General features: G+C 49.7%; 2 protein-coding genes across 10 annotated transcripts in view; one reads left to right on the top strand and one right to left on the bottom strand.

Moving 5' to 3' along the window:
- The first annotated feature begins 413 nt into the window (after positions 1–413).
- Positions 414–23926, top strand: LOC144294716 (uncharacterized). The gene is made up of 3 exons (XM_077866575.1): positions 414–3242; positions 20899–21002; positions 21407–23926. The coding sequence occupies exons 1-3, from the start codon at positions 3155–3157 to the stop codon at positions 21581–21583; spliced, it is 369 nt and encodes a 122-aa protein (XP_077722701.1). The 5' UTR covers positions 414–3154; the 3' UTR covers positions 21584–23926.
- Positions 6410–24572, bottom strand: part of DENND2B (DENN domain containing 2B) — a 169938-nt gene continuing 151775 nt past the window's right edge. For all 9 annotated transcript variants that reach the window (XM_077866553.1, XM_077866555.1, XM_077866560.1 and 6 more), the window contains 11 exons: positions 23241–23350; positions 22956–23025; positions 20123–20200; positions 19411–19551; positions 15030–15178; positions 11124–11301; positions 10783–10824; positions 9712–9823; positions 8733–8972; positions 7794–7880; positions 6410–7156 (listed from right to left, as the gene is read on the bottom strand). In XM_077866553.1, coding sequence (XP_077722679.1) covers positions 7122–7156; positions 7794–7880; positions 8733–8972; positions 9712–9823; positions 10783–10824; positions 11124–11301; positions 15030–15178; positions 19411–19551; positions 20123–20200; positions 22956–23025; positions 23241–23350 — 1242 coding nt within the window. In that variant the 3' untranslated portion in view covers positions 6410–7121. The remainder of the gene's footprint in view (positions 7157–7793; positions 7881–8732; positions 8973–9711; positions 9824–10782; positions 10825–11123; positions 11302–15029; positions 15179–19410; positions 19552–20122; positions 20201–22955; positions 23026–23240; positions 23351–24572) is intronic.

Raw genomic sequence — 24572 nt, 5'->3', positions numbered from 1 at the left:
CCCTACCTATACATCAGAAATATGCCTAAACAGATTTTTAGGAGTAAGGATATGAGGGCCTGAGCTTCTCTACCAGCTCCCCTCAGAAAGTGTGCCAGAGATGGCACCAGCACATAAAGGATTTGGCCCAGTACCTAACTTGAACATTTTTGTTTAGAATGTGTGAATGTGATACCTGTGATAGCACATGGATGTATCTTAGAGTTGAAAGGCTTGTTTGCATTGTAAATTCGGACTATACAATGAGTAGGAGAATACACCCTTAACTGCAAGTGTGGCTCTACAGCTCTGTACCTTACATGGGGCTTGAACTCAACCAGATGAAGTTAGAGCTCTACCAACTAAGCCAGTCAGGTGCCGCAAAATGGAAGACTTGGTTATGATCTGATGGACAGAAGGATTGAAGCAATTGTGAAAGATGTAATTCCTGAACTGAAAGTTTTTCCTCCTTGACTCCCATCTTTTTACCATACTATTCTAGTCATAACCAAAAATTTGAGATGGGGCCCAGCAGTTTGAATGTTAAACACCAGGGCTTTTACACGTGAAAGTGGTTTGGAATCTAAAAGGCATTTGTCAGAATTTATGTATCCCTGTGCATAGCAGTCATAATGTTCAAAGAAATAGATCATGAAATGCTAAAGATTTTTTTTTTAAACATTTTATTTATTTATTCATTAGAGATACACAGAGAGAGAGAGGCAGAGACACAACACAGGCAGAGGGAGAAGCAGGCTCCATGCAAGGAGCCCGACGTGGGACTCAATCCCAGGTCTCCAGGATCACACCCTGGGCTGCAAGCGGCGCTAAACCGCTGAGCCACCTGGGCTGCCCAAAGATTTTAGTCTGAAATGTATCTCGCATAGAATTTAGACCTAAAAGGCTGGAATCAGGTTTTCTAGGGTTTGTTATCCTACAAAACTGATGATGATCAATGCTTGCGTCAGATAAGACCTTCAGATCTCCGGGTAAATTACAGTTTACTAGTTTTTCTAGTTCTTCCCAAAAATGACGAAATTTTTTTTTTAGGCCCCAAATGAAAGTTGCGGTCTAGAACCCTGGCCGAAGAAATAAGATGACACTAAAAATATGACTAGGTTTAGCTTGGCAGCGTGCTTCTTTTGTGCTCTGGGGTGATCATGGGCTAGGCATCATAGCTTTCTATTGGACAAATTTCTTGTGACAACCTTTAGAGGATTTTGCAGATCAAGTATAAGGAAAGTGGAGAGCAAACTTAGCTGATTGGGTTAACAAGGTGCCAGGAAGGCTTTGCTCAGTTGGATACCCAACTGGATCATTTGAAGTTGCATCTCTGTTAATGGTCCTGACAGAGAAAGATAAAACGGGTTGTCCTTATTGTCTTTGGAGGACATAATATGGAAGCTGAGGTCCTGGATCTGAAATGGGTTATAGTTGATATTGAGAGAATAAGTGGTAATAGAGTATCTTAAGATTCAGATGGGGTTTGAGCTTTTTGATCCAAACCTTCGCAGTTGTGTGTGGCTTAACCTTAGTCTGGTTTTCTCTTTAAAAAATTGAAGATTGTATGGATTAAGCAAACTGGAAGCATTTACTAAACCTTTTGGACTTAACTGTGAGTGATATGGGAGCAGACAAAATTAATCCCGTTGGTCTGATTCAAGGTAAAAATGATCTAAGCAGAGGGAAGAGCAAACACGCTAATAACCAATTTGGAAGAGTTAAGGGAAGTCTTACATACTTGGGAGGTAAACTTCCTCTGGAGAATATAGTTAGGGTCTGGGCCACAGTGGGAAGTAAAATGGGAAGGAGAAAGCAAAAGGATTCAGAAGATCCAACAGACAGGACTTGGCAATTCGGTGAAGTGGGGTGTGGCTGAGGCCTAAATCGTTAGGCCTGGACAGGTGGGGTATAGTGGACCATTTGTGAAAACTAGTCCCTTAATAGCTACTTTCAGAAGATAATCCAGATATGATGCCATCCCACCTGGCCTGGGAAGGACAGCTTGAGCAGCCTCTTTTCCAGTTTGCTCACTCAGGTCTACAGCTCATATGACCCACACGTTGATGCACATGTTAATATTGCCAGGGAAGTCAGGTGACTGATGAAAAGCCGTACTTCCATGCTGCAAATGAAGGGCACAGACCTTTCGTGACCACTTAGCTTGTCTGATGGGACCAAACACAAACCTTACATTTTAACTTAATATATTTGGGTGAAAGGGGCCACTGATGAGACAGAGTCCACGCTTAGGAATCCAATGTTGAAGCTGCCAAGCTTTGAGTGGTCTGTCCTGTAGGCACAGGCCGGTGCTGCATCATCTCTTAGTGGGTGATACGTGCCCCGGGTTAATGCAAGTCCTCCCACGTATGGGAAGCAGAGCTTTTGTTAGATTCCCGGTAACTCCGTGGTCCTCAGCCATTTGTCTACCTGCCTCTTCAAACTGAAAAATCATGTCACCGAACACCTCAGGCTGACGTGCTTATTTTCTATAAGCTTGAAATGCTAAGGATAGAACTTCTGGCCTAATGTACATGTGCTTTAAATTTTCATCCAAACCTCGGAGCTGCAGCTGCAACAGCAGTTGGAGGTATCGCACCCGACCCCATTATCAAAGTCCGCTAAATCGAACTTAGGGTTTCAATTCAAATACACGTATTCTTACTTGACGGCTAGACCAAACGCAGTCCGGCCCTGGACGAGCCAAAGGGCTCATCCGCGGAAGGCGCGCGGCGTCGGCCTCCGCTAGGAAGAGGAAGACCACGAGGACGGCGGCGCTATCCGGGCCCCACCTCGGGACGCCATCACACAATAGCCACACGGGTCAGTCCTCGCGGAGGGCCATTTCCGGAGGGTGTGAGGTTCTGGTTCCGGGGTCACGCTGACCTTGCCACTCCCGCGACCGGAAGCACGCTCGGCTCCGGCTCCCTCCCGGGGCTCAGCCATTTCCGGCAAGGGGCGGGGCCGGACGGGAGGCGGAGAGACTCCCTGGCGAGGCGGGAGGTTCAACTCGGCCGGCGGCCGTGGGCGTGGGCCGCTGCGGAACTGGCGGCCGGGCCGACCTTGCAGCCCCGGGGTCGTGCTTGTTAGGCCGCGCTGACGGAAACGAGGTCTCTGTACACACGTAAAAGGGGAATTTCCAGACTTCTCAGAATGAGCTTCCCTTGTCAAGAAGATGAGCGCCAGCTGCGTTCACCTGCTCGTACACACAAGGAAACGTTCGGGAAGAAGGGAACACAAGGCATTTCCTCGAGCTGTGGGAGGTGAGGGAGACGTCTGTTCTTGTAGTTTGAGTTTCTTGCTTAACCAAATGCATATTACTTTATATTAAAAGGGAATATAAAGACAAAATAATTCCAAATTTACCAGTAATTTGCCAGTACCGAAAAAGTAATATTTTCTCTTGATCTAGAGTTTTCATGACCTTTTACGTGACTCTGCCCTCACTTCCATAGGCAAATGAATTAAGATGTATTGGAATGCATACGACCACTTAGGCTCTAGAAACGTGCTGTGCATCAGCCTTAGAATGTAAGTTCAGGTGTTATGTTTCACCCTTGGCTCTATTTTACAGCGCGTTTTTTGTTTTACTTTTATCCCCACTTTGGTCTTTTCTTAAGACTCCGTTTATGTATCTTTATAAAGAAGTCATTTTGGGTACAAGTTACAAGTCTCCATGTAAAATAAAGGATATTATTTTTAGCAAAAAATTTAACTGAGCTGTAAATAGAATGATTTGGGGGATCCCTAATTCCACACACCATCCAATATAAGCTGGAGTCGGATAATATAATATGGCTTTCCATAATGTGGCTTTCCAAGGACATTCTTTCAAAATACTGCCTTCAAGAAGCAGGCTCCTCATTTGGACAGTTTAACAGAGCATGGTTATTTAGTTTAAAAAGCATTTAGGAAGATGTAATGGGGCAGCCTGCCCTGCTCTAAGTTACAAGGCCGATTAAGGAGAAAACCGAAGGCCTTAACTCCAGAATAGAGAGGGCCTGACACTCAATAGACAGTGGGGCTTCTGGTAGAGGAGACAGCATTATTGCCCCCTAAAGGCCCAAGGGATGTCCAAAGGCAGTTTTTAGACACTTGTTCTCAATGATTGCAAAACCATCCTCTAGGGGGGGTAGTTTGGAAATGAATGGGGCAGTTTTTGTCACTATCATGGAGGGGAAGCAACCAAGGTTGCTAGACATCCTGCAATGTGTTGATTCTAAACAACAACAACAAAAAATCTAGATCTATCTCCATTTTACACATAATTAACGCCCCCCACCCCCCGGCCCAGTTTTCAAATACTTCTCAGTTTTCCAGGATTCCAAATGCTGTTTAAGTCAGGGGAAGCTCACTGTGTTTTGCTCAGAATATTGACAGTTGTTCAGTTCTCTGGGTCACCTGGGTGGCTCAGCCCGTTAAGCATCTGACTCGTATTTTAACTCAGGCCATGATCTCAGGAATGTGAGATTGAGCCCCTCATCAGGCTCCATGCTGGGTGTAGAGTCTGCTTAAGATTTTCTCTCCCTTGCCCTCTGCCCCCACCCCCCAAAAAAGTTGTTCAACGTTCTTAACAATGGTTAACACCTACTCAGGAGAATCTGAGTTGCTAATACAACATATTTTTATCTGTGCATGTGTAGCTACTGCATTCATAGTAATTCTATGTACAAATGTAGGCATCTGACCTCATTATATCATCTAGTATAGCTGTATCCAAGCATTTACATATTTAAATGCATGTTATAACAAAATACTTCCTTTTATTTCTCCCCATTTATATTAAAGTTAAGGCATGCTTAGGTAGGTTATGTTATCTACAAATTTCATTTCAGGATAGTAAAGCGGGGAGTGAGAGTATTTGCTAGGGAAAAGGAGAGTGTTGGATCTGATACGGTTGAGAACTGTTTAGGGGTTGAGAGATCATGTAAAATGGAACTTGGAAAGAAGTATTGACTGCTTTTTGTCAACCCCATACCAGGCCCCCTGAACACACCCTCCTCTTACGTTCCCCCCAAGATTTCTGTGCCTTACCCATAGTACTCACTGTATGGACCCTTGCAGCCCAACCAGACCCATTTTGTGCCAGTACGGATTTTCTGAACTAGGATGAAAGCTGTGGCCACCATAGGAGGAAGGAGTCCTTCGGGTTAATCTTAGGTAACTTAAGATTTTAAAGATACATAAAGTTTTCAAATTTTACTAAAAAAGAATTTATATCTATCTCTCTTGTGATCTGATCACATGTCTGTGAGGATTCTTTGAAGTCAAGTTTAAAAAGAGAGGGGGAGTGGGAGAAGGAAAGGAGCAAGAAATATCACCTTCTGGAAACTATATTATTTTATTGTTAAGGAATCCACTTCTATGACTATCATGAAGCCCAGGCTGGGTTAACAGTGATAAGTCCTGGAGGTAACTACACACAACTCTGGACTTCCTGGTGATAAGCACTGTCTTCTCTCTCTACCTCAGCTGAAAACTCAGACTCCTGAGGCCTCAATCTCCACCTCCCTATTCCTGGAAGATGCCAAAGCCAACTATGTAACAGGCTTTTTTCAGAAGAGAAGACGACTTTGTCTTCCCAGAACACAAGCCCTCTACTTTGCTTTAGGAGGCAGATAGCAATCCCAAACCACAGACAGGCTGAGACCTATATGGGCTTCAACAGGAAGAGGGGAGGAGGGAAGGAAACTCAGGATAAGACTCTTATCCTACTGTTTAAGTAGGCCAGGGTGGAAGGATAGGAAAGCTTTACTCCTTGAAGAGGTTCAAATCCTGCCAGCCCCAAACTGAATTCCAATGAAGAGAGTTCTAGCATATTTCTTCATCTCTCATCTTGGAAATATTCAAGGTCTCTGTTCTGTGAAGGCCTTGGGTAGGTGAGAAACCTAAACTATCCATATTCCCTGCCCTGCTTCTCTTCTTGCTTTTCCAGGGTATATAGCAGACCTTCCTGCATGCAAACCTGGGGTTCCAACAGGAGAAAACTATCCACAGAATGAGAGAAGAGCTATTGGCAATGGGCCAGGGTATGAGCAAGCCTGGGTTGGCTTTTGCTGAGTTTCACCTCACCAATGTCAGGATACCCAATGATATCTTAAGGGCTTCATACTAAACAGGCAAATGTTAAGTTCACCTAATGGTGGAGTGGAAAGCACTGAGCATTCTTGCCATCGCTGGGACCACTTGCATAGAGTCTGAACAAGAGGCAAGCTGAACAAGAACAATGACAAGGTATCTTCTAAGACCAGTCATACGGTTCAAGGCGGAGAACTTGATTTCAGGAGAGATAAGTGGCTCACACTGAAGCTAAACTCTTAATGAAGTACTCAATTCCCTGCATGATGATGTTTCATTCCTGATTGGCCTATCTCAGCCCATCCCCCAGATGAGAGAACTGTAGAAAATGAAGCCAAGGAACACACAGGGCTCTGGCCCCAAACAACTGTACACTGTTTATTGAGAACACCCGTAGATGGTGGGAAGGAGGGATGCCCTGTACCGCATCGTGGCCACCACTGACTGGGAGCTGGGCCCGGAGAGCACTGGCACAGCTGGGGGTGGGGAGTGGGCTTCCCATGACTCACTGACCATCATCACAAAGGTGGGAAGAACAAGAGGCCAGGCCCGAAAGCCTGGTACCATGCTGCACATGGGGATTGATTGGCCTTTGCCTTTCAAAAACAGAGGGATAGGGGATGGGGACTACTAGAAAAAAATAGAAACTCTAAGATTTAAAAAAAAATAGTCCTCCTGTACATAACAAGACAGCATCTGCTCTCCAGGGCCCAAGACTGGCAGCAGGGGCCTCAGGCAGGCAGGCCAGGAGCCTCCAGGGGAAGATCAGTGGTTCGGCTGAGACAGTCAGCTGCACATAATTGGCCAGTCGCCAGCACCCAGCCCCTTGGGAATATACAAATATTTACCAGATTCTCTTTGCTTGTTACAAAAAGAGATAAGAAAGCTTACAGCAGATTATTTACAAACAGTATCCTGGGATATCGTGAAGGCAGAGGTGGGCTGGCTTGGAGGGTGGGGTCTGTGGGGGCAGAGCAGCCACAGCAGCCCAGAGGGTTCCAAGCTGGCCCCTCCCCAGGCTCCAGGCTCTGCAAGGCACTGTACTCCATTACTGGGAAAGGGGCTTAATTCTTCTTGTGGAGGAACTTCATTTTGTTGCCTGTGGGTCAGAGAGGGCAAGAGTGAGAAGGTTTCAGTATCAACTCTTGTAACAGCCCTAACCTTACTCTCAGCGAGAGACAGGGTTAGAAAGACTGGATTTCAGCTGTGACAGATCTGATCTGAGGCAGTGAACTATGCTAGAGCTCTAATTAGGAGACTGGTATCAATCGTTTTGGGGCTATGGGCAAGCTATTTAACTTCTTTGGCCTCAATTTTCCTTTAAACTGAGATATTCTAGGATTCCATGATTTAGCTGGCTGAGCTTTTTGAAGGGAGTAGAGGTTTTCAGAAAAGGGCACTCTGGCACCGCAATTTCTGTAGACCCCTTTATGCCTAGAGAAAAGCTCACTTGCCCCTAGCATCCTCATCTTCACTCAGGAAGGAGCACACAGAAAAAGATCTGATTTATGTAAGGATCTGTGGTTTCTCATAGTTCTGGAATTTGGTAAATACTGTGCTAAATGCTCTTGGAGCACTAAGCTGGGAACCTCTTCACCAGGGGATGTCTTACAGTTCTGTCTACAGCCCCAATATAAATACCCAGTGGCACTGGTTTAGAGTAGTCTTGGTACAGATACCTCAGCTACAGCTTCTTGTTCTTCTACATCTAGTTCATCAGTGACCATGTGACTTACCCAAACCTCGGAGAAACTTATTCATCCCACTCTGCTCAGTGTCTGGGAGTTCCTCTAAATACTGTTCCACTCGCTGCTCAAAGAGGCCTGGGGAAGAGGAGGAAGGGGGAAGAGAATAGTTATCACATGAAGGGAAGGGGAGGCCTATTGGAGGGGACCATGGGCTCAGAGAAATCAAAGATCTGTTGTTACAATTTATGGGAGCATCGTATTAGAATTCATGGTCTCATCAGACATCTCACCGTGCTCACTGCTAAAGCAAGAGGCCCTCAGCACCTTGCCTCCCTGTGTGGCCCTGAGCTGCATTCACTGAGGCAAAGATGCTACTCCTTGTTTCAGAGCTGGGCACCTTCTCTAGTTCCTCCGAGATCACTCTATCATGTTGTTCCAAAAGGTTTGTTAGACTAAATGGACTGTATTAGTGGACAGAAGACATAATAACCCTGGGTTAGACAAAAAGATCTTGATATGATTTTTTAAAAACAGTCCTAGAGTGAGCTGAGCTGATGATATAACTAGAGACAAAGTGAGCTTCTATTCTGTATGGAGGCTTCCACCAACCTCAGAGAGCTGGCTCAGTCTTCTCAAGGGCTTCTCCAACCTGTGGTTCTCAGAACCCCCTAAGTTTCTCAAGTCTGCTCTTTTTCTCTGAATAAGAAGGCATCTGAGGAGGGGATTGCATGCTGCTCTTGGGTAGAGACGAGCCCTACCAGCCACATGGCTCCAGCCTGTGCACAGCCTCGTGAAGGCAGTTATTGGGCCAAGAGGAGAAGAAAGCTCCTCAGCAGTTTCTATCAGAAGAAAGGGATATTAGGAGGCCTTGGCCCTAGCCAATACCTATGAGTTTCTACATGGTGCCTAGTTATTCAGCCTTGCGAGTAGCAGACAACTTATAGAAGAGGGCCCAGAGCTCCCAGACCCAAGCTCTTCTGGCCTTACCCTTTGCCCGACACTTTCTTAGCTCCCTGTCTTGAATGAAGCCAGCAAACATCTGAGACTCCATAAAAACCTCAAGAAAACGGCGGATGCTCTTGGAGGCCACAGACTTGCGGAAGGCCTCTCGCTGAAAGGCCCTCTCTCCTTTCTCACTCTGAGTCAGGAAGAGGGAGTAGTGCCCAACAGTCTCCACAAAGAATCGGATAAACACCTCCGACACCAGCCCATTGAGGGTATTACATTCTGGAAGAGAAAAGACAAATCTTTGAGGTTCAGGTCAAGAACCTGTCATCTTCGATGTCTAACCCCAACCTCTAGCTGGTATAGTCTCCCTCTCCCCCAAGAACTTCTAGCAGAACCACACCGAAACTTTTTCTCTTGTGTTCCTGGCATGGTAACTAGCCTCCGAGCTGGAAGGTCAGAAACTGTGCTCTGCACATGGAAGCTGGCAAATATTCACTGGGTGAATGAGAGTGGAAATCAAAGACCAGAGGATCACTTTCTCCACACCCTTCACCCTTGGTGGTTTTCTTGGCTTCACAAGAAGAGGAAGTTTCCTCCATCTCCTGCAGGGGCTCATGGCAAGGCCCCTGAGGGAGGAATAACTAGTTTCCTATCAGCAGGAAGAGTCTGATGGTTGTCAAATGTCTTTGGGTTTTCCTTCCCAAACCTCCTGAAGTAGAGAAGAATTAGAGGGAAGAAGGCAGCTTTATAGCCTGGGCCACCAAAGAAGTACCCCCAATGTTGTTTATCTTTCTGAACTGACAAAATACCACAATACCTCAGACCCATTACTCCCTGAGCCCACTAGTAGTGAGGTAAGAGAATTCTAGGCTAGACCGAGACCAAAGTTCTAACCTGGAGCCTTGTCAACCAGAAGGGTCTGGTGTGTAGAAACAGGGTCCTGGTACCATGAGGCCCAGACCCAGAGTAGAGGGAGTCAGGGCCAGACCTATTTGTGGCAGGAGCAAGCCTCACTCACCATCATCGGAGTCACTGTCAGAGTCCTGGGAGATCAGTTCATTCTTCCTCTCTAGAGCCTGCTCCAGAGCTGCCTGTAACTTCCTCGGTAACAGCGTGTCCTCGTCATCCATCTACAGGCAAACACACGGTCATCATAATCACAGCTGACACTGACTGAGCACTTACTGTGTACCAGGCCCTGTTTGAAGGCCTTCAGTATATAATCCTATTCATTCCTCCCCAAAATCCTGATACTATTATCAACCTCACTTTACAATGAGAAGCTGAACACAGAGAGAGGTTAAGAAACTTGTCCAAGGTCACACAGATAATAAGCGGTGGAGGCCATGGCATTGACTGCCCAGGACCAGCACCCTGATGAAGTCTCCCCAGCTCCTCCATCTCCAGCTCCAAGGTGGAAAGCAGAGCTGCCTCAGGGTAGGGAAACTGGCCCAGCCTGTGTCTCAGGGATGAGGCTGGGCTATCATTCCTGTCTCTGTGTTCTGGTTCTAAGTCTGTACCTTGATGCCTTGTACCTAGGAAGGCACCTGTCAATGATGTACACTCCCAGAGGGTACCAGTGGGTTGTGCTCCTTAGTGGAGACCCAGCAGGATTTCCATAACTAACAGAGGCTTCCTGCAGTTGACAATGATAACTGCAAAACTTGACACTCCATCACATTCTGCCCCCCCAGCAATATTTCAAGGCTGGTGTTGTCACCATGCCTGCTTTAGAGATGAGAACTCTGGCTCAAAGAAGTTTGGAGGCCTGTCTGACATCATGTGGCTCAAAGGTGGCAGAGCCAGACCTCAAGTGTTCAGACTTCCAGGCTGTGTTCTTCACATTCCCAACACTGTCGTCACACCAGATGATCCCAAACAGAAAGGCAGATCATGCTGGGGTCCAGGCTTCTTAAATCAGTTTCTCCCCAACTTTGTCTATTTGTGAATATGGAAACCAGAGAACTCAACAAACCGACTATGAAGGTTGAGCAATGTGTATAATAGTGTCGGGCGCTCCAGAGCCTGCATCGAACAAGTACCTACTCTAGGGCAGGCCATATTCTGTGATGTCCTGCCCTGCTCTTACCTGTCGGATGAATCGGTCAGATCCTAGATTCACCATCAGTGCCTGCAAGAAAGAGTCATTAGTGGCAGTGGTGCAGGAGGTGAGCCCTTACAATGCCCTCCCTAGGCCTCCACACTTCCTTGATTCCCAGAGTCAGACAACAGGAATAATCTTACCCAGGCATAGAGCCCCCAGGGAAAAAGGTAAGAGCTGGGTAGAGAGGCCCAGAGGCCACAAGTGAGAAGATCCCAGTGGTCTTTGTTCATTCCTTTCCCCCTCTGGCCCTGCCTCCCCGGAGTATCTATTCCTCCTTCCTTCTTCTACCCCTCACCCCCCCCTGGTTTCCCCAGATAATGGCTTACCTCCTCCACAGGCAGCTCCTTCAGTTTGGGGAGGGAGCTGGAGAGCAGGCCAACCAGGAAGGGTGTGGGACAGCAGACGATGTCAATCATGGAGGCCGGAAGGACAGGAATGAATGTGTGCTGCCAGGAGAAGGGGTAGAGCAAGGCCACCACAGCATGGGAGCAGCTGGAAAGGGTACTGGTAGATAGATAGAGACAAAGCACCTGAGCCCAGGCCCAGCACCTCTGGGGAAGGGGCGTAAGAGCGCTGAGGCCTCAGAACATCCTTTTATAGGTTACACCTCCCAGTACAACAAAAATGCTATTGGAGTTCAGGTCTGGATCTGACCCTGCAGACTGGTGAAGCCCCCACATTCCCACTGCTCAGGGCCTCAAGGACATTAGTACCAACCTTCTTTGGGACTCGACCTAGGAACAGACATGAAGGTACACAGCAACACTTTAACTCACAAACAACTCACATATATACCCCCAAGGGCCACCCTCATGCACAGACAGGCCTAACCTAGTGGGGAAGCATCAGCTCAAGCCAGGGAATATGAAGGTAAGGTGAGCAAGAGCTGATCACAAATTTGTAGTGTGTAAGAGCTGAAAGGCCCTCAGAGGTCGTCTTGTCGATTCTACATCTTATAGCTGGGGCCACAGATATGAAGGGTCAGTTTCATAAATGGCTGACCTGGGACACAACCAGTTGTCCTGTCTCCCAGCCCAGTGTGACTTGATTACTCTGAGCCTCTATCCAACCTTTCCTCTCTGTAATTTCCCCAAAAGTGGTCTGACTAAGGACCACTGACCAAGGTGAGGAGCCTGGCACCATTCCTATCAAGCTGAAAAAAGTGCCCACTCCCATATTTATTCTCAGGCTCCAAAAAACAGCCTCAGGTCTCAGTGGGGTCATCCGTGTCTCAGCCTAGAGGAGGCTCCAGGCCTCTAGACCCAGCAGCACTACAGTGCCGGCTATCTGGGCAGAATGACCGGTGCAAGAGGGGAGGAGGACCTCTAGGGTGCTGGTTAGAAGGTGCAGAAGTGAATGTAGACTCCCCACGTGTGTTGAGGGCAGTGTGAGGCACTGGCAAACAGGTGGCACACCCGGCTTGGACAACCCATCTGTTGGGAGGAGAATCAAAGGCCCTCTCCTAGGGGCCATATTACAGATGAGGAGCAGGGCCCACAGTCAAGTTTAGTTTTAAGCTCAACTTTCCCACTCTGAGCCTCTGCCTCTATTGGTCCCATCTATTAGCCATAAGAGACTTTATTAGATCGGCTCCAGCAGGGATTCTCCCCCTTTCCTGACTAATGCCCCACCAGCCAGAGAACATGGTTTTAATCCATGACAGAAGCAAACCCCCTTTCTGTCCTGCCACCCTATGGACACCTAAGATAGTTCTGGGCCTTAAGACAAAGACACAGATGTCCTGGCTCTGACAGCCCTTCCCCTGGAACAGCAGCTCCCCACACTGAGAGGACAGCCATCTGGAAAATATCTGGAAAAGGGCGGTCTCAGAGTTGAGGGACACATTGATCTCCACCTTCCCCTCCAATGGGCCTGGCTCTTTGGAGACAGGAAGTTTTGTATAACCCCTAGGGCTGTCAATGCAGAGCCTGTACACATATACGGTGCACTCCCCCACAGGCATCAAAGCTAGACCTAGAGAGACAAAGGGATTTGTGGACAACCTAACGTGAGCAACAGAACATGAGCTGGCCAGACTCGCAGAGCCCTGACCCAGTCCAGGCCTGTGTGCCATCACTGAAGTGCCCACCCTGCCCCTCTCCAGTCACAGGTAGATCCTGAGCAGGGTGGATCTCTTTTCTAAGATCCACAAGAGGCAGAACTTGAATGCTAAGCCCAGCAAAGAACAGAGCCCTGGGGTACTTTTTTTCCAGAGTGGTGCAAGAGTGTGCTCAGCTGTATCAAGGGACCTACTGGAGCTGGCTTATGGGTGGGGGTAGCAAAGAGGAGTGAGGGAATGGAACCTTCCAGAAAAGGAACCTCAGGGTCTAGGCTTTGGTAGGGACACCATGGTCTGGTCAGACCAGAGCCACACTTGCTGATGGATGGTGAACACGGGTGGAGGAGAGGCAGCAGACAGGGGCCTCATGAAGCTGCTGTACCTGGCAGGTTCCAGCTGTCAGGCTTGGCCCCTTCCTGAGGAAGCACAAGATACACAGAACTGTGGGATACAGAAACATTGAGGCTGGGGTGGAAAGTAAGGGGCCCTTTTCATTTCTAAAGCTGGCCTTCTCTGGAAAAAGCAGCCCTGGCATTTCTTCCTCTTCCTTCTCCTTGGCCAAGGATGGGCCTGGTATTCCACCCCAGTGCCCTGTGAGAGCATTCAGGAGTCACCTTCTGCTCCTCTCAGTAGCCCCTCACACAGAAGGAAAGACTCCAGGGAGCCTGGGCCTTTTGAGGACCAACCCGAAAGAGGATTTTCCTTTTCTGCCCCTCCTATCAGCACCTGGCACACAGCAGCCAGGCTAATGAACGTCCACATGACTGAATTAATTCTACCACTTGAAAGAAACCACTTCTTCCTGTGATGGAGTCTTTGACCAAAAAAATATACATGTTGCCAAGAGCTCATCCTCTACCTGCCTATCCACCCCACACATACTCCATGCTACAGTTTAAATACTCGTGCCCTCCAAAATTCCTATGTTGAAATCCTAAACCCCAAGTAGGAGGTGTGGCCTTTGGGAGATGCTTAGGTCATGAAGGTGGGGCCCTTATAAATGGGATTCATGCTCTTATGAAACAGATCCTCCAAGGGACACCTGGGTGGCTCAGTGGTTGAGGGTTTCTGTCTGCCTTTGGCTCAGGGTGTGATCCCAGGGTCTGGGATCGAGTTCCACGTCGGGCTCCCAGGAGGGAGCCTGCTTCTCCCTCTGCCTATGTCTCTGCCTCTCTTTGTGTGTCTCTCATGAATAAATAAATAAAATCTTAAAAAAAAAAAAAAAGAAAAGAAAAGAAACAGATCCTCTGACCTGCTCACCCCTTCCACCACAGCGAGAAGGCTCTGGCTATGAACCAGGAAGTGGGCCCTCACCAGAATGTATCCATGCTGGCACCCTGATCTTGGATGTCCAGCCTTTGGAACTGTGAGAAATACATTTCTATTGCTTACGAGCCACCCAGTCTGGTATTTTCCTGAAGAGACTGAGACACTTTCTTTTAAATCTTGACTGCCTAGTAGAGCTCGACACCTCCCACAACACCTCATGCTCTGTAACCCTTCTACCCCCTTCTCACAGCCACAACCAGATCTTGGCATCTGGGACTCCTCTAAAGTCATAAATGCCAACGTTTTGGACCAAGACCTGTGATCCAGCCAGCTCTTTTCTCATTCCTCTTACACCAGCTCCCGTACCTCATGGGTACCTCCTGTCCCCGGACATCTTTTCCCTCTCCTAGTTTGATTGGCCAAGGTTCCCGCAACCAGTCTCCTCCCGGCACCCTCAATGCCTCACCTTGTCCTTCTCCACAAGTCTCCCAGTGCCTTCTCCAGGTGATACCCAGACTGGCTCCTCCCTGGGGGCTCAGTGCTCTTCTGACCCCTAGTCAGTGCTCTTGCCCCTTCCTTACATGGCTCTGCCTAGAGTTCATCACTCTCCTCGAACTCAACATCCCACAGATGGCCTTGCCTCCCCCTCCAGAGGAAGTGCAGCCATCAGCCAGAAATCTTACTCCACCTTTCTCCACATCAACATATTTGCATCTGCACACTCTCGGTTGGAGTGAAAGAAGAAATGTCCCATGTCTTCCTTCAGGCCAAGTCCTCCCTTGGGTTCTCAGTCCTGTCACACCAATACCACAGTAGCTGGCACATACCAGGGCTCATAAATACATGTCAGACTAATTAGTGGACGTGCCTTCCCCCCTCCTCACCTTGCCCCGCTGGGCCTTACCTGAGCTTATCTGCCACAAAAATGACCCGGCGCTCCAGCAGCAGCGAGGCAAAGATTCGGATGAGCTGGCGCACACTGAGGCAGGTAAAAAGGCACTCGAAGTCCACATGCTCCAGTCGGGAATCCATAGGCCGCCGCAGCTCTAACACCTGCAGGAGAGCGAGGGGGGAAGTGGGTCAAGACAGATGAAATGGGTATCACTGCTGGGTCCCACACACGGTGACGGACGGGCCATAGGCTTCTCTCCCCACCCTCTCTTTCCCAGGTTTCTAATCTACCCTACACAGCTGTGAGACCCAGGCTCCCTCTCCCCTCAGACCATAGCCCTGTGCCCACAGCACTCAGACCCCTAGGCTATGAGCGAGAGGAGTAACCAGAATGTGGGGGAGGCTCTAGAAGGAAGTAGTCGATGAAGCCATCTGCATCACGAGGGTGAGGAGACCACACAGCTTGCCTATGGGGTACTCCCCGCCCCCTGGCCCATCTCCCCGGGGCAAAGGTCTTGGCACCCATACTGACCAGACCCCACAAATAACTGCTGCTCCCCAGGCCATAGGAAGAGCAGCATCTCCATATCCCTTGACTGCCATCTCTCGAGAGGCAACGCCAGTGCCCTTGTTGCCGTGTCCTCTCCCTTTCCTGCTCGAGCTTCCTTCCAGAGGTTGTGTTTGTCCTACCATTCTGGCCTCTATCTCTGTCAGCCTATCTAATCTCTGTGCCAGGGACAAGGAAAACACAAGGAAAGGGGTGGCTAGTCCACAGCCGTGCCAGGACGCAGGACTTTATCAGGGCCAGATCTAGCCGTGCTCCCTCCAAAGGGGTGGCAAGGCCACTCCCAAGGTCAGCGCTATGGCACAAAAGCCACTTCCCCGGGGCAGTCCTGAGGGTGAAGGGTAGCAACTGACCGTAGCAGTGAGAGCAGGGGGTACTGCTGATGCTCAGGCCATCCTGAAGCAGGTGTCATGGGGACCTGCCTAGAGTTCTTTTCTGAGAGCTTTTACTCCACATCATCTCACTTATTCCTCAGAGTTTAAGTAAGAGAAGTTCAAACTCCTAGCTCAATACTCATCCCTCTGGCTCCCAGAGAAGCGGCAAAATGGGTACAAGTTGCCCTAACAGTCAGTGTACACTATCTTTCCCAGCCATTGGTGGGAAACTCCTAGAAGGCCCAGTGATGAGCACAATACTCTGTGCACACAAAACACACAGTGAATGTGGCCTGAAGGAAAACCATACCACAATGACACCAAAGGCCTCTGTCTCCCCTCCCATCCTTGCCCCCAGAAGTCACAGTGATGTTCCCTCACACCCCGCCACCCCCAACAGGCTGCCCGCAGTCCACCAGGCTCTGCTCTGCAGCACAGCACCACATGCCTATTACCCTTGGGGTCCAGGCTCCCTTTAGGTATGAGAATTCACAGAAGCAGCCTGTGGGACTTGGGCCTCTTTGCATTCATCCAGGCCCTCAAGGATCGCAGTCCAGTGGGGCTGCCTGAGTCTAAGCAACCACAGCTGTGAGACTGATGTCAGGCAGGGAAGCCACGATTCACATCTGCACAGGGGGCCACGAGCACATAGAGGAAGGACAGCAACCCCAGCTGAGGCAGGGAGGGGCTGGGGCAGAGGCTCGGAGCACAAGATGCTTCATTTGGGCTGTCCGAGGAGAGAAGGGGAAAGTCTTCGGGGCAAAAGGAAGCAGGGTTTCAGGAGAGCAAGCAATTCAAGTCAGAGTGAGGAGAAGTGAGGCTGGTGAGGGTGGGGCCATCCCGAAGAGCCCCCAGGTTGCTGCTGGGCTTTCAGGCAGGGCCAGCCCTCGTGCACCAGGCCTCTCAAGCAGACTAAAGTCCCTCCAAAGGAGGGTGGGAGACGAGAGACCAAGAGAAAGCCCAGAAATGGCAACCATGCCAATGTCAGCACCCGCAGTGCCCCCTTAGTCAGACCCTCTCCCTCTCTCAGCCACAATCAAGTCCTTTCTTCCCTCTCCTAAAACCCAGCACCAACCTCCCACTCTCAGAGGATGACCTTCTTTTCCATTTTGAGAAAGCCAAAGCCATCAGATGAGAAGCCCTGGCCCTTCCTTGCCATCACACAAGGAACTGCCCGTCTCTCCCAACAGAAACCAGTCCCTCCCTGGATCCCACACCCTGCTGCCTGCTGGACCACCGTCTGACTCTCCGCTCCCTCTCCTGCTTCTTTCACCCTCGGCTAGGCCACTCCCACCAGCCTTCAGACAATAACCTTCAGCAAACTCCCCGCTCTCAACCACTGCCCCTTTCCCTAGCTCTCTTCACAACCAAGGCTCTGGAAGAGAAGTCCATACAGGCTGTTTCTACTTTCTCACCCCTATTCACTTCTCAACTCACTCCACTCAGGTATCTGGGCCCCTTGGGCCCCGCTCCACTGAGATCCGCTCTTGCCAAGGCATCTTACCGTTTCTCACTCTGACCTCACCTGATCACCCCTTCCTTCTTAAAATGCCCCCTTCCTTGCCTTCCAAGCCACAGCCTACTATTCCTCTGTCTTCTCACTCCTGAGCGTTGCTACTCCTCTTCTGCAAGATCCTCCAATGTTGGAGTTCCCCAGGTCCAAGGAGGACTGGGTCCAGGCTCTCTTCTCTTCCCCAGCTACACTTTTGCTACTACATGTCTTCTCCTGAGTGCCACACAGGTATCTTAAACATAACACATACAAAATCTGCCTCCCCCGCCTCCTCCTCAGAGCCTGCTCCCTCTACAGGCAGCACTCCAGCAGCTATCTTATTGCTCAAGCCAGAAAGCTAGGAGCTAGTCCTAAAATCTCCCTAACATTCCATATTTCCACTCAACACAAAGTGCTTCTGATCATCTAAACTACATCTCTGGGGCAGCCCCAGTGGCACAGAGGTTTAGCACCGCCTGCAGCCCAGGGCGTGATCCTGGGGACCCTGGATCGAGTCCCACGTCGGGCTCTCTGTATGATGCCTGTGTCTCTGCCTCTCTCTCTGTCTCTATGAATAAATAAATAAAATCTTTAAAAAAATAAAATAAAATAAAATAAAATAAACTACATCTCTGGGACTCCTGGGTGGCTCAGCAGTTTAGCGCCTGCCTTCAGCCCAGGGAATGATCCTGGAGTCCCAGGATCGAGTCCCACATCAGGCTTCCTGCATGGAGCCTGCTTCTCCATCCGCCTGTGTCTTTACCCCTCTCTCTCTGTGTGTGTGTGTGTCTCTCATGAATAAATAATTAAAATCTTAAAAAAAAAGATTTAAAAAAATAAAACAAATAAATAAACTACATCTCAAATCCACCTACTTCTCCTCACCTTTCCCAGCACACCTTAATCCAAGCTACTACCATCTCCTGCCTATACTACTACTGCAGGACAGCCTAGCCAGTCTCCCTGTTTTCACCACAGCAGTCCGAGTGAGCTTTCTTTTTTTTTTTTTTTTTTTAATTTTTATTTATTTATGATAGTCACAGAGAGAGAGAGGCAGAGACACAGGTGGAGGGAGAGGCAGGCTCCATGCACCGGGAGCCCGATGTGGGATTCGATCCCAAGACTCCAGGATCACGCCCTGGGCCAAAGGCAGGCGCCAAACCACTGCGCCACCCAGGGATCCCCGAGTGAGCTTTTAAAACTACATCTCCCATCTTCTAACCCTGCTTTAGATAAACTCCACAATCCTTACCTTGGCCTAGCAGGCATACCGTGATGTGGCCCTTGCTGTCTACCATGCTTCACTCCCCTTTCAACCATCGTCACCTTTCTTCAGCTGCTTGTCACTATGCCATGTTCTCTATCTACCTGGAATAATGGTCTCCCATCTAAACCCTCCTCTTTCAGTATCTCTCCCCTCTTCATTGAGCTGACTCTACTCAACCCTAGTCACTTCCTCAGAGGAGACTTTCCTGGGGCCCAAACCTAAAGCAGATCCCCTGTCTCATGTTCTCATTCCTGTGCCTGTACCTGGCACTTGAAACATTTAGGAATTATCAACTTAGAAGCAGACGTATGTATTTAATATTGGTTGCTCCCACTAGATCGTGAACTCCACAAAACAGCTGTGGCCCACTGCAACTTCATGCCTGCTCCGGGGTCTGGTGCCATCCCTGACTGACTGAGTACTGTTGGGAAATACCCGATGAATGAATGAAGGAGGGCAGGTGGAAAGCAGCTAAGTCCAAGCGGGTCAGGGAAGGCCCCCTAGGAGCTGCAGGGAGTTGGGCCCCCATTACAGTTCTATCATTCACTTTTCCAGTCCCTACTGATTAGCTACACACACATGGTGAGCGAGGAAGGGGCCGTGCTCTGCCCCTCCCAGGGGCTGCAGCCTTGGCGAGGCAGGCATTCCTCCAATCCCCATCCATAGTCTGAGGGAAGAGGCAGCAGAAATCCCTACCTCATTGCCAGCACCTGGAAGAAAGGTCTTCACTTTGATGGTTTTCCCGGGGGCAGGGAAGGGCGATTCCATTAGACTTCTCATGAAGGGATAGACCAAGGCAGCAGAGATCCCACGCCGGCGCTCCACCTCATCTAGGACCTGTGCCCACCACCAGCAGCCCAAAGAGGAAGGGTGTCAGGGCACTGCCCTTCCCTACCCTCCTGGGCAAAGAAGAGGGTGGCCTGGCCTCTGACCAACAAGGGTCAAGGGGTACAGGAGGACTGTCCCACCAGCAGCCTTACATTCTACCCTGCCTGCTTCCCTTGGCACTCGATGACTGCTCTGCTCTCTAACTCATCCTTGCCTCACACCCAGGAGCTGGGCAAAGGAAACACCAGTTGCGAGCTGGGTCCCTGGGCACTTGGCTTCTCCAAGGGGGTCTGGTGTCTCTGTCCCCAAGGACTCTGGCTCTGCCCATGGCCCAGAGTAGACATTGGCAGACCATGCTGGTGCAGGAGTTGGGGAGTTGCCAGCTGGCCAGATGGGGAGCCAGGCTTGGGAATAGGAAGGAGTCCAAGAGCTCCCTGTACTTGCTCTTGCATTCTCTCTCTCGCACCCGCTTGCTCGTTTGTGCGCACAGGTGGTTTTCTCATCTAAGCAGGCTACAGATAATCCTAAGGGAGCTGTCAGCTGGGAAAAAGGGGAGGGAAGTAAGCCAGAGCCCTCTTACCTTGGAAAACAAGCCGAAGCAGCCAAGGCGGCTGATGACACAGTATACCTCTGGCAACCGAGGCCCTTTCCCACTTGGCTGGGTCGGGACGAGGCGGAGGAGAAATAGACAGATACAGAGAATGCATGATTACCACATCTGGCTCCTCTTCCTTGGGAACTGAGAACTAAGGACTGATCTAGTGGACAACTCCAAGCCCCTTCTACATCGCAACTCAACCAGGCCCCCCAGAGGAAAGGCTGATACTCTTCAGGGGCAGGTGTCAGCCTCTGCTGGGTCTTCCCACCCGAGGTGCCAGGCTCCTGCCAAGCTCCTCCCAGGAGGATGCTGACAGAGGCTGGCAAAAGAGGCAGAAGCTATGGGGTGATTTATGGATTTACATGGCTAAAGCTGGGAATCCAGGGGATGCAATAGTAACAAGAGGGCCTTGTGCACATTCCTTGGAGCAAGCCATGGAGTCTGTCCCTCACAGGGGACATTCTATAAAACATTCCCATTCTAGGTTCCCCTTGCCTTCCTTCCTCGATCCACCCCATTCTAGTAAGATAGAATGAACACAGAGAGGGACAGCAAACTACTATTTATTGAATATTTATCATATCTGAGTCCTGGGCTTGGTACTTTGCAAACGGCCTGAGATAGGCACAGACACTATCATCTGCATTTTACAGGTGAGTAAACTGAGTCACAAAAATATTAAGACATTGCCCAAGGGCATGCATCTAAAAGTCGTGGAGCCAGGACTCTGTTTTGGACTCTGATGTGCTGTCTTACAGGTAGAGTCTGTTGCCTGCCAACAGGACAGAAGATAAAAGGAGGCAAAGACACAGACCAGAGGTTTGCTAGGAGCGCAGAACAGAGGAGAAGGGGCATTGAAAAGGTGAGTGGCTGGAGGAGATGTGCACTGAGAGCTCCCCAGGCCTGGAGCCCCCAAATGCGGGTTGGGGTGAGTCCACAGGAGTCTACTTCTCCAGCCAGGGGCTGGCAGGGCCCTGTGGCTGCCTCTGGCTCCGATGCCTGAATGCCTGGCAAGGCCGAATAGGGAGGGAGCAGAGCAGCAGGTGCTGGCCCCTCATGCAGGCTGCTAAGCAAATGCAGATGGGTCTATTTCAGTTTCCAAACCTGCTGGCCACACGTCACAGATCTAAAGAGAAGGCTGTTTTGTCCATATTAGGCCTGAAACTCACTCCTCTCTCTTTCCCTCTCCCCCGCCTCCCCTAAAGCCCCAAGTGATTAAATCAAGTATGTGGGATTTGGGTTAGAATCATTGTGTCCAATCTGCAGGAATGCCGAGCTAGTGCCAGCCCCCTTGGCAGGGGCCCAGCCCAGGCCCTCTCCGAGCACGCCAGGACAAACATGCTCTTCCCTGGGGGCAGCAGGCCCGCTGCAAAGGAGCGGCTCTGTTCCATCACTGTTCCTGCAACGCCAGCCTTCAGAATGCTCCTCTCTGGGCCCAGGTAAACCAGGGGGCTGCTGGCCTCTGCCTGGCTCTCCACCGGGCGTCCGTCCTGCTCCATGTTCCCTTGGCCCTACTCCCTGGGCATTCAATATCCAAATATTCCTCCTCCCCAGACTACTCTTTGGGGTGATCCAAGACCATGAGACTTGGTGTTAAAGAACTTAAGAGTCAATCCTGGCTCTGTCTCTCACTGGCTGTGTGATCCAAGTCTTAGTTTCTTACTCTATAGAACAGACATAGTAATACTCCATAAACCATTACAAGGATTAAAGAAGATGACATACTTAAAAGCAGCCAGCCTGGAACATAATAGGTCCTAAATAATAGTTTATTCCCTTTGCCTTCCCTTCTACATCCAAAGTCCAACCTCCTCTACTAGACTATCGAAAATTCCTTGAGGATTGGATTGGATTCATGTCTAACTCCTCTTTAAGTGCCTTTAACATGTTGCCTGACCCTCAATAGGAGTATGGTATGGGTTTCAGAATGAATGAATGAATGAATGAATGAATGAGTGAGTGGCCCAGAATCCTTCATTTGGGATCCCTGCTATGACCCTTGCCTAGCAAGGATCTGCTTCATCTGTCCCTAGACTGGCATCTAGTGAGTCCTTGTCCCACTAAGGCATGGGAGCCCTGAAACACTGCTCACACCCCAAACCAACAACATCCCAAGTGAACTCCAGGGGAGAGTGCAATAGGACTCTCTCTTTACCTTACCTCAATCTATTGCCTAGGACTAGTGGAAAGGGAGATGAGGAAGGGCTCCTCTCTATATAACACGGCTTAGATTTTCAAAACCCTCCCACTCCCCTCTGTTCAAGGCCTGTCTTCCAGAATCCCATAAAAGGTACTGCTCAGCCCCTCCTCAGCCTCCAACACTAGCAGACCACAGACAGGATGCCCCTTTACATAGCTGGCTAGGGCATGAGGAAGGCTGGCCTCTACCCCTGTCTGATGCACACACGTACTGCTGGGGTGATATGATCCTGCAATCCAGCATCAGCAACCAGAGCCCGGAAGTCCGAGAGAAACAAATGAGATGAAAACGTGTAGGAAAGTTAAACACATATGACAGCCCAGCAGAAGATGATCCACTCTCACCTCTTATTGCAGATTATCTTAGAACCTGGGGCCTAATCAGAGGGGTCACTCTAAGTCCTGCCATCCCAGGAGTGCCTTAACTGTGTGTGTGTGTGTGTGTGTGTGTGTGCATGTGTGCGTGTGTATGTGTCAGGGTGGCCTCAAAGAGCATACAAGGAAGCAGAATGTAGAATCTCATACAAGCTAGAGTTAAAGTGCAGGTGCGCCCACATATACACACACTCACACGCTCTGCAGCCCAGCCCCCCAAAGACTGAATGGCCCTACTCACCAGTAAGCGCCTGCAGTAGCCAAAGCGTCTGCTGCCGTCTTCCCCAGTCAGCATGAAAGAGAAAGTCTCACTGGAACGGGGAGGGGTCTGGCATCAGAGAAGGATCAGAGGACCCAGGAAACAGCACCCGAGGAGAGGGAATCCCTCCCAGGGAGGAGGTGAAGGGCTAGGCTGCTGTAAAAGCAGAGGCAGAGACTGGGGTATGTCCCATGCAGTTACTCCCGCTGTGAGAGTAAAGGAGCTATGCCCTCTTCCTGCCTCCAGCCAGACCAGGCCAGGCCTCACCTGCTATACTCTGACACAGGAAGCCAGTCCTTGGCATCAGGGAAGCAAAACTGGGGAATGGCCTTGAGCCTCTCCTCTGCCTCCCGCATCTGCTTGGTGGGTCGGTCCAGCTGCAGGGAGAGGAATATGGGAAGAAATAGACGAGAGAAGACATGGATTCTGGGGGTGGGAGGGGGTAGCTGAGAAGCATCTCCTCCCCTGAGAGCTCTAGATGGCATCCAACCAACTGGCATGCTTCTCAGCAATCCTGTCCCCATTCTGGATTCTTACAGAGAGGCCTGGGTGTGAGCTGAGTCATCATTTATTCATTGAGTATGTGCCAAATGAGCGCTTTCTATGTGGCACCTGGCCCTGTGTCATGCGCTGCGGCTGCTGATGGAAAACAAAGTGGGCGAGGTCCCTGTCCCTGCACATTCTGGTCAGGAGAGTGAGACAATCAACAACAAAATCTCCAACGGTACCACAAAGGGAATAAACAGGGTGCTATGACAGAGAACTGGGCAGGGGGAGGGATACTTTAGGTATCTGGAAAGATCTCCTGGAAGAGGTAGTATCTGGGCAGAGAACGAGGAATGAAAAAGAGCTGGCAGCCATGTGCAGAGCTGAAGAAAGAACATTCCAGGCAGAGGCAGAGAGCAAGGAGGCCAGGTTGGCTGGCTGGTGATGGGCAGGGAAGGTGCAGTAAGAGGGAAGGCAGGTGGGGGGATGGGGAGTGACAGCCAACGGGGTACAGGGTTTCCTTTTGGGTGATAAAAATGTTCTAGGGGCACCTCAGTGGCTCAGTCAGTTAAGCGTCTGACTCTTGGTCATGATCTCATGGTCGTGAGACTGAGCCCCGTGTCGGACTCCATGCTGAGTATGGAGTCTGCTTCAGATTCTCTCTCCCTCTCCCTCTGGCTTCCCTTCTGTTCTTCCCCTTGCTTGCTTGCATGCACACTCTCTCTAGAATAAATAAATCCTTTTTTTAAAAAAGATTTTATTTATTTATTCATGAGAGACACAGAGAGAGTGAGAGGCAGAGACACAGGCAGAGGGAGAAGCAGGCTCCATGCAGGGAGCCTGACATGGGACTCGATCCCGGGTCTCCAGAATCACACCCTGGGCTGAAGGCAGCGCTAAACCACTGAGCCACCCAGGGATCCCCAATAAAATCCTTTTTAAAAACGTTCTAACATTGTACAACTCTGAATATACTAAAGTCATTGAATTGTACACTTTAAATAGCTGAATTATATGGTATATGACTCAGGTCTCAAAAAAAAGTTGTTAAAAAAAAGAGAAAAAAAAAAGTAGAAGTACCTGGGGGCCCTCCTGCAGGCCCCTTGCCATCCT

This window comes from Canis aureus, chromosome 23 (assembly GCF_053574225.1).
Source record: "Canis aureus isolate CA01 chromosome 23, VMU_Caureus_v.1.0, whole genome shotgun sequence".
Taxonomy (NCBI): Eukaryota; Metazoa; Chordata; class Mammalia; order Carnivora; family Canidae; genus Canis; species Canis aureus.
The sequence above is the reverse complement of the archived record's forward strand: the minus strand, read 5'-3'. Positions and strand labels throughout refer to the sequence as shown.

Excerpts from the sequence above, each read along its gene's own strand:
- LOC144294716 (XM_077866575.1), top strand. The coding sequence starts at position 3,155 with ATGAGCGCCAGCTGCGTTCACCTGCTCGTACACACAAGGAAACGTTCG. Across the intron at positions 3,243-20,898 it reads ATTTCCTCGAGCTGTGGGAG|GTAGAGTCTGTTGCCTGCCA; the intron begins GTGAGGGAGACG and ends GCTGTCTTACAG. Across the intron at positions 21,003-21,406 it reads GGAGAAGGGGCATTGAAAAG|GAATGCCGAGCTAGTGCCAG; the intron begins GTGAGTGGCTGG and ends TCCAATCTGCAG.